This window comes from Palaemon carinicauda, chromosome 23 (assembly GCF_036898095.1).
Source record: "Palaemon carinicauda isolate YSFRI2023 chromosome 23, ASM3689809v2, whole genome shotgun sequence".
Classification (NCBI taxonomy): domain Eukaryota; kingdom Metazoa; phylum Arthropoda; class Malacostraca; order Decapoda; family Palaemonidae; genus Palaemon; species Palaemon carinicauda.
The window spans coordinates 91,832,758-91,846,751 of record NC_090747.1 but is presented as its reverse complement, the minus strand read 5'-3'; the positions used below and the strand labels follow the sequence as shown (position 1 = coordinate 91,846,751).

Sequence of the window (13,994 nt, the reverse complement as noted above, 5' to 3'; positions counted from 1 at the left end):
GTCTATGTGGATCGCCTCTGGATCTGGGACTGGCGAGCAATAGATTAGGAGCCTTTTGGTCAACGAGGTGGCAAAGAGGTCTATGGTGGGTTGACCCCAAATCGCCCAAAGACTCTTGCACACGTCCTTGTGGAGGGTCCATTCCGTGGGGATCATCTGACCTCTCCGACTGAGACAGTCTGCCAAGACGTTCAAGTCCCCCTGGATGAATCTTGTAAACAGGGAGATGCCTCGATTTTTTGACCATATGAGGAGGTCCCTTGCGATCACGTACAGTGTGTGGGAGTGAGTGCATCCTTGCTTGGAGATGTACGCCAAAGCTGTGGTGTTGTCTGAATTGACCTCTACCACTTTGTTTCGAAGAATGCTCTCGAAACTCATCAAGGCCAAGTGGACTGCTAATAGCTCCTTGCCGTTGATGTGCATGCTCTTCTGAACTGAGGTCCAAAGACCCGAGCATTCCCGACCGTCCAGAGTCGCACCCCAACCCAAATCCGACGCGTCTGAGAACAACACGTGGTTTGGGTTCTTGACTGCTAGGGATAGACCCTCTCTCAGACTTATGTTGCTGTCCCACCAGTTCAGGCATGCTTTTACTGGCTCGGAGACCGGGATTGATACAGCTTCTAAAGTCTTGCTCTTGTTCCAGTGAGAGTCTAGATGGAACTGGAGAGGGCGAAGGTGAAGTCTCCCTAGCGAGACAAACTGCTCCAGGGATGACAGAGTCCCTACGAGACTCATCCAACTTCTTACTGAACAACGTTCTCTTTTCAGCATGAGTCGGACTTTGAGCAGGGCTTGTTCTATTCGGGTGGCAGACGGAAAAGCCCGAAAAACTAGACTGCGAATCTCCATCCCCAAATAGAGAATCGTCTGGGATGGAATCAGTTGAGACTTTTCTAAGTTGACCAAAAGTCCCAACTCCTTTGCCAGACCCAACGTCCAGTGTAGATCCTGCAGACAGCGATGACTGGACGATGCTCTGAGAAGCCAGTCGTCCAAGTACAGGGAGGCTCGAATTCCCAATAAATGAAGGAATTTTGCCACATTCCTCATGAGCCTCGTAAACACGAGAGGAGCAGGACTGAGGCCGAAGCACAGTGCTCGAAACTGGTACACCACATTCCTGTAAACAAACCTCAGAAACGGTTGGGAATCCGGGTGTATAGGAATGTGGAAGTACGCATCTCGCAGGTCGAGAGAGACCATTCAATCTCCCTCTCTGACCGCTGCTAAGACGGACTTCGTGGTCTCCATCGTAAATTTTGTTTTCGTAACAAAAACGTTGAGCGCACTGACGTCTAGCACTGGCCTCCAACCTCCTGTATGCTTTGGGACTAGGAAGAGACGGTTGTAAAACCCCGGTGATTGAAGGTCCGAGACTTTCACCACCGCTCCCTTCTCTAGCAACAGAGACACTTCGTGATGTAGAGCTTGTCTCTTTGACTCCTCTCGATACCTGGGAGAGAGGTCTATGGGAACTGTTACTAGAGGAGGTCTGCGTACAAAAGGTATTTTGTACCCCTCCTTGAGCAACAGCACAGACTCTTGGTCTGCACCCCTCTTCTCCCAGGCCTGCCAGAAGTTGTTGAGTCTGGCCCCTACCGCTGTCTGAGGACGTGGGCAGTCAGACTCTGCCACGGGAGGACTTGGCTCCTCTCCTCATACCTCTCTTTCCCTCGGCACGAGAGCCTCCCCTGCTGGGAGCTCTGCCACAAAAGGGCGGGATAAACCTAGACGCAGGAGTCTCGATTCTGGGTCTCACAACAAAGGATGAAGAAGGAGCTCCCTTGCGAGCAGAAGAAGCCATCAGGTCATGTGTGTCCTTCTGCACAAGTGAAGCAGCAATGTCCTTAATCAGCTGTTGTGGAAACAAGGCAGCCGATAAGGGAGCAAAGAGCAGTTCCGATCTTTGACAGGGAGTAACTCCTGCTGAAAGGAAAGAGCAAAGGGTTTCTCTCTTCTTCAAGACTCCAGACGTAAAGGTGGAGGCGAGCTCATTGGAGCCATCGCGGATGGCTTTGTCCATACAAGACATAATAAGTAAGGACACATCTTGGTCAGTAGACGAGATCTTCCTACTTAGGCTAATGCTCCTAGAGACCAATCTAGAAAGTTAAAAACTTCGAAGGCCCTGTAAACGCCTTTAAGGAGATGGTCAAGGTCCGAAGAGGACCAACAAATTTTAGAGCGTCTCATGGCCAGGCGACGGGGAGAGTCTACGAGGCTTGAGAAGTCACCCTGGGCAGAGGCAGGGACTCCCAAGCCGAGAACTTCTCCCGTGTCATACCAGACGCTCGATCTAGAAGCTAGCTTAAAAGGTGGGAAGGCAAAGGCCGTCTTCCCCAAACTCCTCCTGGTAACCAACCAGTCGCCTAGAAGACGTAAAGCCCTCTTAGAAGAGCGAGAGAGCACTAGCTTAGTAAAGGCAGGCTTGGTAGCAGCTAAGCCTAGCGCAAACTCAGACGGAGGCGAACGAGGAGCAACAGTAACAAAATGATCTGGGAAAAGATCCTTGAAAATCATCATGATTTTCTTAAAATCCATCGAAGGTTGCACAGCCTTAGGCTCTTCTACGTCTGATAAAACGTCCAAAGGATTATCATTAGGAGGAGGATCAGCAACGTCCTCATCTGAAGGAACCTCGTCCGACAACTGATGAGTCTCAAGCAAGGGAGAGACCTGCCTTGGTGGCAATGCTTGACAAGCAGAGTCCACACGCAAAGGAGCATCAGTAGCAGTCCAGGACGCTACGTCATGTAACTGCTTAACGGACTGACTAGCAACAACAACAGGAGCGGGAGGACGCTCGACGTCAAGTCGAGACTGCCTTGACTGCCTAGATTGAGCAGTTAAAACAACTCTTGACTGCGGTGCTTGACGCTCAACGTCAAAACAAGTCAACTTAGCTGGTTGGCGAACGTCCTGAACGTCAACACGAGCATGCGGCAGCGGCTGAACGTCCACAAGCGGCTGAAAGTCAACACGGGACTGCATCGAGTGAGGCTCCAAGTCACGTGACTGACGTGACTTTGTAACGTCAACGTCAACAGGACGAGCAAAGGCTCGTTTGGGCGGCTGACGGCCAGGATCTCGATCAGCGTAACGGCGAGGATCATCATGAAACTGCTCAAAAGTATACTCCTCCATAAGGGAGGCAAGCTTATTCTGCATATCCTGCAGGACAACCCATTTAGGATCAACGGGAGTCGGTACGGGTCGAGACGATGGTAACGTCTGTGACGGCAAAACATTGCCTAAACTAAGACTCTCGGAGCCCGTGTTACGCTTTTGTTTAGGCGGCGAGCAGTCTTCCGATGACTGCACAGGGTCAGAGCTGTCCCAATGGCTACAGCCAGGACGCTGGACCTGTCCTGAAGGGACTGACTTCCGCTTTAAGGGTCTAGAAACCTTGCTCCACAGTTTCTTACGCGAGAAGCCTTCGGATGACGAGGAGAAAACCGCCTCGCTCGTCTTATGGTAGGGGCGGTCTTGACGAGACACGCCCGAAACCATAGAGGGAACGTCTGTTCGTTGGTTAAAGCCTCTCGTCCCCATAAGTCCTACGACATTACTTCTCCCTGGTGCATGGGAGCTTGCAAGAGGTCTCGGACTAGGCGAACGACAAGCACGAACAGACGAACCCTCTGTCGCAACACTGATAACACTTTGCGCACTAATCACTTTATCCCCACGATTTTCTAATGTGGCACTCTGACACTTTAACACTTTTACATCCGCCATGAGTTGATTACGGTCCGTAGCCAAAGATTCAACTCTCTCGCCCAACGCTTGAATGGCACGCAACATATCCCGCATTGATGGTTCATGAGTGCTAGTAGAAGGTTCAGGCACAACTACTACTGGGGAAGGATTAGGTTCAGGGGCATGGGAGGAGGAAAATTCTAATGATCTAGAGGAACTTCTCCTCACCCTATCTCTCTCTAGCTTACGAGAATACTTATCAAACTCTAGCCAGTCGAATTCCGAAAGTACCACGCACTCATCACACCGATCTCCTAATTGGCAGGTTTTACCCCGGCAATTAGAACACACGGTATGTGGGTCGAGAGAGGCCTTTGGAAGACGTTTGTTACAATCCCTAGCATTACATTTACGAAATTTAGGAATTGGAGAAGGGTCAGCCATTTTGAAAAGTCAAAGAAAATCCAAAAACAATCCAAAGTCATCAACAGTAAAATCTATCCAAAAAAGAGTTCAAGAGTTTTAATTGAAGATAAAAACACCTGCACTGCGAAAGCTCAAAACCAAAAAGAAGTACTTCACCAAGAATAACGAAAAACTCCAGGTCAACAGCGAGTAATGGAATCTACTTGTCGACAAGACCGACAGAGAAGAACTGGAGCTGTGTACATGTATATGCGGTATCTGGCCGATAGTTGGCGCTGGTGGGCACACCCGCAACCTTCATGGCGATCGCTCGCGAGTTTTTGTGTTTTTCTGTCGAGCCATCCGAGACGTCAGCTATTATATATTCACCGGCTAAGTTTAATATTTAAAAAATAAAAAACATAATAAAAAAGGAAAAATATACTGAGCTAGGAAGAAATTTTCCCAAAAATAAGCATTAAAGAGCATAAAAAATTACAATTAAAAAAATGGAAAAGTGGGAAGAATTGTCCATACTTCTAAAGCTGTAATATGCCTGAGAAAAATGCAAAGCCTAAGTTAAGCATAAAACAAGACAGGCACTAGCTATTGGGTAAAATAGAGCACTAAGTATTTTCTAAATCAATTGCAGTAATTTTGCAACACCTAAATGAAGTGTCTTAATACTAAAGAAAAATACTGTGTAAGGGACACACCAAGACTAAGTGTTCTTCCTGGTGAAAAAAAAATGGTACTTATTGTTTGGAGCCACTAATAGATGATAAAATCAAAAGAACCCAACTTAATCCTTAATCATTCATGAACTTATTTAGTGAATGCAATTGGAATCACAATGAAAATTACTATATAAAGCAAGTTAACGAAAAAAATAGCAACACTTCCAACTGTACATCCCTGGTGCTAACCTAAACGGTCCGGGGAATGTGTATTTTGTTACAGAGACCCACAAATAATAAACTGGATTATGACAGGAACTGATGCATGTGTGTGATGGTGCATTACCCATCCACAGCAATTCTTTATTATTTTCAGTCTGAAAACATTTCATAATAAAAAAATGAGCAATGTAATGAAGGGTTTGATGTGAAATTATTTTTTATATCCAATCAAAGTATTCAACATTCTTCTTTTAACAGCTAATGTTGCATATGGACTTTCAACTTTTATGTAATTGCATATTCAATATTAATTGTGGATAACCAAATACTATCCTCAATACAATCCTGTTAACTGTATTTCACTCAAGTTGAAACATTTAGTCCTTCGGTAAAGCTATCTTTTACAAGTAACCAACTCTTTCATTTCAGATGAGAAACTTGTGATCTGATTAGAATCTACATAAACAATGCCATCAAAATGAAATTTAAAGAGACTGACTGTTGATTAAATCAGTCTATGCGACAAACTGTTTAGAATCACACCTATGCTGGTTGAACTCGAGCTGAAATGTCGAGGAGAGCTGCCAGTTGAGTGAGGTGGGGTGCCATACACAGTTGTTGACAGCATTGAAGACTCTGCTGTCTTAAACAGAAGTCCAGATGTCTCTGCAGATATTTTAATGGTAAAATCTCAATTGGCAGTAACTTTCTTAAAATTACTTAAGTCACACAACAACTCATTACTGTGCAATTCAGCTGTGAAGAGGCTATACTTAAACTCTGTTTTTCTAAAAAAAAAAACAATTTTCACAAGTAGTGATGCTATGATACTGCTTCAGGCACTGCAGTAACATTTTCCTTCCTTGAAACATACTGCACAGCAGAATAACAATATTCACTCTAATAAAGTGGTGCTTTTTAACAGCAATAGAGTTTTCTGTGATATTTTACTTAATATTTGATTTATAGAACTTGAGCAAAAGGGCCCAGCACTAAGACCGAGGAAACCATTTACCGCTGGGGTGAGACTGGGAAAAACCCTGCAGTTGTATTGTGAAGAATAAGTTAAAGAAGTTGGACTGCAAGATGGAAGAAAGAAAATAGGAACAGAGATAAAGTAGAAGACTAAATAATGGGTGTAGTTATGGACCTACGGGATGCTACAAAAAATATTTAGTAATGTCTACTATGGACATGAGTAGTGCACTGACAATGCTACATCCATATTTTCTTTTTATACTGCTGGATTACAGAGCATACAATCGTTTGTTGGCATCTAGCCTGTGGCTACAAGAGAAACATAATTCACTATCATTATCTTGAAATACCTTATAACATAAGCCTGCTGCAACGCAATGACAATGGGATGTATAACTAAGCTTTATCAAATTACTCTATATAAGTTATAGGGATGGGAAACAAAAAAAAAAATCATGAAGTTACAAGATGACGAAATAAACATCTTTTCTAAAGATTTTCTTGATCCAAAAAGGTTTTCAGTTTGCAAGAAAATTAAACAAAAAGGTGTTATTGAGCATCATGAAAATCAATGTGTCAGAATGGGATTGTGGGAGACCTGAAATCAAAATCTTTCTTCAAACAAATTTCATATGCAAACCATGCTTCACTTATTCCCTAACAGACTGGGCAATGTGGACTACTACAATTCCCTAAACAAGTAAGGATAATAAAAATAGAAACATGGGTTGCTCTTGCAAGAACAATACCAACAAGAAATGGAAACCAACATTATGTAATACAGTATGCAATTTAAAGTCAAGATCATATTTTTCAAAGCATGCAGTAGCAAACTACAGAGGGGTTTACTCAATCATTATTATTACGCATTTCAACCAAAAAGTAAATCAGTTGAGCATTCACAGCAGATGAACAATTTGTGTCTATAGTGATGTTTGTGTTGATATATTCAAATGAGGTTTTTATATATTACCAAATTGAAAAGAAAAAAGCTTTCCTTCAATTTCTATGATGAAACAATACTATTAGAGTAATAAAAAACATGAAAGGCATATTTCCTTAAATTCCAATAGATTTCTAGTTTTAAAAGACTTCAAGAATTTTTTTTTCACACAGCATTTCTAATAAATCTCTCATCTATAGGGCTGAAAGAAGTCTCAAAAGTACACATCACCATTATCATGCAATACAACTTTGAGACAATGAAATCTACAGTCTATTAACAAGCGAGACTCTTGGAACATAGGAAATATGACAGCAATGATAACTACTGTGTTGCCTAAGACACAGAAATGAATACAACTCCAAAAATTGTTACTACTACATTCAGGTTCTGGATAATTCAAAACCTGCAAAATGGTGACAAAAAAAGGGGAAACTGGAATGCAAAAATCTGATATCAAATACAGTATAACTAACTACACTACATGAAATGCTGGTGAAGTTATCTACGGTACAGTACATGTTTTACACTTACTGTACATAATGCAAATGAAATTTAGCATACCATTGTGGCTGTCCAAAGTGAGGTTCTTTGAATCCATTAAGTCTGTCTGAGAGTGATGATGGATGGGATTCTTGAGGGGGGAAGTGGGCAAGGAACCCGACTTTTCGTAGGTAGTACAGACACTCCCTGTCATGGAACCTGGATGGATACGCACATACAAGGGGTTAGGGAACATTTTCCACCAAGTGGTTAGAGGTCACAACTTAACTGTGGGTCTTCAAGCTGTTACACAAAAGCCTCAACATTACAGGATTTGAAAGTTGATTATCATGACAATTACGAGTGCCTAATAATCCAGCACTTCTTCAAAGTGAAAAGACATGCAAGCATTAGAGATGCAGATTTACATAATTTGAATAAACTTCTGAATGGAGTCAATGTGTGTACATGTAAAATGTTTCTGCACAAGTAAAAAATCAAATGCACTAAAAACATTGCAGCTTTATATGTAAGTCAATACAAAAATCATGTATGTATTACAAATCAATACTTTGTGAGTAAGGAACAAGAGTCATATCTATAAAAAAAAAAACTTCAAACCACACAATTTATACTGCAGAGCCATTGTCAGCTCTGCAAAGAACTGAGTAGATAAATAAAATGTTAATAAATGCACTTTCTTAAATTTAAGCAATTCAAATGTTTTCTTTAACAGCCTAATTCCAGTCTCAAAGAAATAAAGAGAAGTGACCACACAAGAGAAAGCAGATAGGTCATTCAGATATGCACTTTAATATATTCTGCTGCCATGTCAGCTGTTTAAGAGGGAACAGAGTTGTGTATGAAACAGAAATGAGAGTATGTTTAGCAAAACTTTACCATAAATTTATAGTACTGTATACTGAATGAAATCCATTGTCTCAGGTATTTACCAATCACTAACTAATCATGCTTCTTCACTGATTTTGAGATGAAATTAGTATGCAGGCCACAATTATTTTCATGTATTTCTAAAAATTGATATAATTTTACTTACAAACTAATTCTTAGTTCAAGGGAGGCTAAAAAAAGCTAGTACAATTTTTTGTGTATGAAATTGACTAAATACAATTACTGTAGGGCATTTGATGGAAAAAAAATTACAAATAAAAATACCAGTAATCAAGAGTAAGAAAAGTTAAATTATACTTTTCACTGTAATACTCAAAAGGACCCTATTTGATCTAAAAAGTAATACACAAAATAAGAAATTTCACAAAAATCACAAATTTTAAGTAATTTGTATTTTTCCTAACAGTACTTACCTCGAACTACTTTCTTAGGAGTATCTGGGATCTCCTCCCAACCGACCAGTTTTGTGTAGTTTACCCTAGTCTCGTTTTCTATGAGGGGTAACCTCAGGTGGAGTGGAACATGCCCTGAGGCTATCCCCCAGGTCAGAGAGCATGCTTGCTCAGGTCTCGATCTCCAGTAAGTTCTTGATAGCTTAGGTATCTATGAAGTCCAGCAAGGCACTCGGGGTAGGATGGGCGGGCCATTACCCGAAAGTAGTTCGAGGTAAGTATTGTTAGGAAAAATATAAATTACTTAAAATTTGTGATTTGTTCCAACACAGAATACTTACCTCGAACTACTTTCTTAGGAGACTTATACCTTAGGAGGTGGGAGTGTCCTTCAGGACCTAGAGACCGTGACGAGAATAGAAGAGGAACCTAGGTAGGAGACTAGGTTCTGCTGACCTCAAAGAAAACACGAGAAAAAAGGGAAAACTACGCAAAAAACTATCTTAGTGTCTATGTAACTCACTTCTGCAAGAATCCTAGGAGACATGTCCTTCCAATGATAGTGTATCCCATGGCAGTTTCAGGGGGCTACCCAAGCCATTTCCGGTAAGGGAATAGGGGAAGGAAGAACAAGGGGGCTCAGGAAGGAACATGTGTCTCTTGGACTTACTACCCGCAGTTACCACTGGGGCTACACCTTTAAACCGTTTGGAGCGCGGAAATGACGGGACAGAGCGAGAACCCGTCCAGGGACTTTCTCGAGAAGTCCTTCAAGTAGTGAGCCGTAAAGGTCGACTGGCTAGACCAAGTACCTGCCCCCAGGATTTGGCCCACTGCCATGTTTTTCTCAAACGCCAATGAAGAATTTAGACTTCTAAAGTCGTGGGGTCTGGGCTTTCCTGGAAAGGGGACCCCTGCACCACTGTAGGGCCTGACGATCACTTGCCTTAGCCAGAAGGAGATAGTGTTCTTGGAGACTGGCTTCTTCCCAGTCCCGAGGAAAATGAACAGACTCTTGATCCCGGGACGAAGTCTAGCTGTCCTCTCTAAATACTGCCATACTGCCCTGACAGGGCACAGCAGCAAGTCCCTCGGGTTGTCTGGGCAAGGGATAGCTGGCACTGAGAACCCTTCAACTTTGGGGTCCCCAACAGCTGGATTCTGAGTCTTGGCTATGAAGGAGGGTAAGAATCTGAAGGCAGCTTTTCGCCAGCCCTTCGAGTGTGAGATCTCATACGACCGGCCATGAATCTCACTACTCTTTGCTGATGTCAGAGCTAAACGAAAGACTGCCTTGAGGGTGAGCTCCCTGTCTAGAATGTCTTTTAGAGGCTCGAAGGGAGGTTCCGAAAGCATCTTCAGTACCCTAGCCACATCCCCCTGGGGCACTCTAGCGGCTAGGGGGGAACACGACTGCTCGAAGCACTTGATGAGCGTTGAGATGTAGCTGGAGGCACCCAGGTCTATGTTCTTCAGGAGGAGGACTTGGGATGGACGTGCCCACTTCGTCCCTGAGATAGACCAGGAAGTCTGCTATCTTGTGAAAGGAGGCCCCTAACGGCCTGATGTTCTTCGAGGAGCACTCCTGGAAAAGGTAGCCCACTACGCCTGGTACACCTTGACTGACGAGCGCCTCAGGGAGCCTGACATCCTTGATGCTGTCCTCAACGGAAATCCTTCCTTTCTCAGGAGACGCTCGATGACCTCCACGCATGAAGGCGGAGGGACCAAGGGATTTCTGGAAATGAGGCTGCCGGAGAGGGTCTGGTCTTTCTGGAAATGAGGCTGCCGGAGAGGGTCTGGTCTGTCTGGAAGTGGCCCAGGTGGAAGGCGTGCCGGTTCCTTTACATCCGCGAACCACCCTCTCTCTGGCCACCAGGGCGCTACCAAAGTCACCCACAGGTTGGCCGTCCGTCTCATTGGAGGGCGTCCTCGAACGCTGCTGCTGGATCTGGCACAGGAAAACAAAACACGGGGAGCTGTATATTTAGTCTTGTGGCGAAGAGGTCTATCACTGGCGAGCCCCACTTCAGGAAGGGGGTTTTGACCACTTTTGGGTGTAGGGACCACTCGGGCCCTACTACTTGACCCATCCTGCTGAGGCCGTCGGCCAGGACGTTCCTCTTCCTCGGAGAGAACCTGGCTGAAAAATTGATTTGTTCCACTTCGGCCCATTCTAGGAACTCCATCGTGAGACTGCACCGTCCCTTCGACTTCAGTCCTCCTTGCTCTTTCACGTAGGCCACCACTGTGGCGTTGCTGCACCCCGGAGCCACGGTGCTTCCCCGGGGTAGATGGACGAACTCTAGGCACGCCCTTTGTACGGTCCTCATCTCCAGCACGTTTATGTGCAGGTTCGTCTCCTCGACTTCCCATTTACCTTTTGCCGTTTTGTCGAGAAGATGGGCACCCCAGCCCTCCTTGGATGCGTCCGTGAATAGGAGCAACTCCGGAGGGTTGGTTGCAAAGGGCATTCCTTTGAGGGTGTTCGTTCTGGCGTGCCACCACTCCAGGACTTCCTTCGTCTCCGGGGACACCAGGACTATCTTGTGCGGAGAGTCCTATCAGTCTTTGCCAGTCCTTGGCTTTCCTGGGCTGGCCCAACAGGAAGGGCCAGAGTATCTGTTTCAGGTTGTCCAGTCTCTCCGCGGAGGGGAAGGCCCTCGCCATCCGGGAGTCTAGGACCAACCCTAGGTAGGTCATCCTGGTGGAGGGAATCAGCTGGGACTTCTCCAGGTTGATGATGATACTCAAGATGTTGCAGAACTGCAGGAGCTTCGCGCCTTGCTCCCTCAGTACTTCCTCTGAGGCTGAAAGCAACAACCAGTCATCTAGGTACCGAATCTGGCGGACGCCCTGTCCGTGCGCCCAGTCTGAAACTGTTGCAAAAACCCTCGTGAAGCCCTGAGGGCTGTCGACAGTCTGAAGCATAGGGTTTTGAACTGCAACGTTTGGGTACTCCATTTTACCCTTAGGAACCTCCTGCTGGAGGGATGGACAGGGACCTGGAAGTAGACGTCTTTGAGGCCTATGGACCTCATGAAGTCCTCCTCCTTCAAGGCCGCTAGGACCGACTTCGGAGTGGCCACCTTGAAGTCGGTGTTGCACACGAATTTGTTGAGGGCTGAAAGGTCTATGACTGGTCTCCAGACCCCTGTTGCCTTCTCCACCAGGAAGAGCCTGATATAGAACCCTGGACTTGGTTTCTTGACTGGTTCTACTGACCCTTTCGCCAGCATTGCCGAGCCTTCTTCCTGCAATACTGCTACTCTCCAGGGGTCCTTGGGTGCCAACCACTCCACCTGTTGATCTGGGATCCGAGGTGGGGGTCCACTAGGAAGGGCAGCCTGTACCCCTCCTTTAGTACTGCTACGGTCCCAGATCCGCTCCGTGGTCCCGCTATGCTTGCCAAGATCGTGTGAGGCATCCCCCACCTGAGGCGTCGGCAAGAGTAGGGGGCCTCCCCTCCTAACTCCTTTGAGAGCCGCGGCCTGGAGCCCGAGTAGGAGGGTCTGAAGGCTAACTGTGGAGTCGAAGCTCCCCTACGGGGGGCAAGGCAAGGGAAAGATTACGTGTGTCAACTACATCCGACGGGCGGACGGAACCGAAGAGGCACCGGGCAAAGGTGCGGGGGCCTCTCTCCAGCGGCCACTGAGGCAGGCACTGGAGAGGCAATAACGCCGTTCGACCCGCTAGGGGGAAAACCACTTTGCCTTCGTCACGGATGGAGCCGTCAGGAACGGGGGTAGCCGTCATGGGTCTAACCCCTCCCGGGGAAAACCGTGGGGTTTAAGTACCCTGCCATGTCAGCTGCCGCCACCAATGCTTGGATGGGGCTGGCCGGGACGATGGCACGGATGGAGCCGCCGGGACGGAGGTAGCCGTAATGGATGTGTCAGCGGCCACCTCCAATGCTTGGATGGGGCTGGCCGGGACGATGGATATGCTAGCTCCATCACGGATGGAGCCACCGGGACGGAGGTATCCGTCATGGGTCTACCCCCTCCCGGGGAATCCGTGGGGTGTGAGTACCCTGGTATACCAACGGTTGACCACGAAGCCTGAATGGAGCTGTCGTGGTACCGGGTATGGATGCCATGCTGCCGGGTCGAGCCAGCGGCTGCCTCCGCTGAAAGGATGGAGCTCCTGCGGAGATCCATGGAGCCGCAGGCTTCCCCGTGCTGGCTGGTTAGAAGCTTCGAGGAACTCTGACTCCTAGGGGCGTCCGCCAGGCCAGCTAAGTATTTATCAATATGCTCCATCCCCAGTTTCACGTCTCGTGCTAGTGGGAGAGCCAAGGAGGGTCTCAGCTGAACCGGGGTATCCACGAGCCTGCTAAGTCCAGAGAGCCAGGTTTGTTCCGCTGAGGGTTTGGGTTCGTCCAACCGATGATGCCGCCTTATGAGGGCCAGGACCTTGCGATAGGAGGAGATGTCATCAGATGAGCACTCTCCCACTCCCCCTTCTACTAGGGCATCCGTTACCAGTTCCTCCGCTTGAGAAGACTCCGCAATGGTATGGGAGGCAACGCTGGAAGGAGGGAGCTGCTTCTCCTGCCTCCCTCCAGACGGGCCTTCCCGCAGCATGGGCGGATCCGCTGGGACGAGGGTATCCGTCATGGGAGTACCCTGCCCCGCGGGGGTCTCCCTGTTTGTGGGCCTTCCTAGGCACAAAGGGTGCCCTTGGTGCTTGTAGAAGTCTGCCAAGGTACCCGCGGCTGATGCCAAGTCTTCCGTCCGGCGGAGCGGCTACCTCCGTTGGGCTGATGTAGCGGGAACCTCCATGGACTTAACTAGGTCTCGGGGGGCCTGGTGCGACGTCCCCTGCCGGTGAACTGGCCTGCTGGAGGAGGAGGGTCGAGCGGGTGAAGACGAGGCTTTAGGGAGCCAACCGGAAGTGGCCGCGGCTGTGGTAGCCTTAAACAGCTCACTCCGGGGTATCTTCACCCAGCTATCCTTCGACGATCGGGTCCTCTCCGCCTTCTTCTTGGAGGTCTTGGACTTCTTCCTGCCGTGCCTGGAACGAGAGCGGGACTTCTTCTTTCGGGAATTCTCCCGCTTCCTTTTCGAGCTTGGGGTGAAAGCATCCTTTGTCGTGGTACGACTTCGGCGGTTCTGGATGGAGGACAGGCATCGCCGCTGGGACGGACGCCTCCGTCCTGGACTTGTCTTCCCCCATGGAGGACCAAGCCGCTGCGGGCTTCCTCGTGGCTGCTGGTTGTCTTTCACGTTCTGGCCGGCCTGTCGAAGTCTTGGAGGCTGGGACACGGCTGCCAGA

At 47.2% G+C, this 13,994-nt stretch overlaps 1 protein-coding gene across 4 annotated transcripts in view; it reads right to left on the bottom strand.

Annotated features, from left to right (window-relative positions):
- Positions 1-13,994, bottom strand: part of LOC137617236 (serine/threonine-protein kinase 11-interacting protein-like) — a 108,258-nt gene that overhangs the window by 36,496 nt on the left and 57,768 nt on the right. For 3 of the 4 annotated variants that reach the window (XM_068347190.1, XM_068347191.1, XM_068347192.1), the window contains 2 exons: positions 7,495-7,632; positions 5,553-5,675 (listed from right to left, as the gene is read on the bottom strand). In XM_068347190.1, coding sequence (XP_068203291.1) covers positions 5,553-5,675; positions 7,495-7,632 — 261 coding nt within the window. The remainder of the gene's footprint in view (positions 1-5,552; positions 5,676-7,494; positions 7,633-13,994) is intronic. The other variant, XM_068347193.1, reaches the window with a different exon arrangement.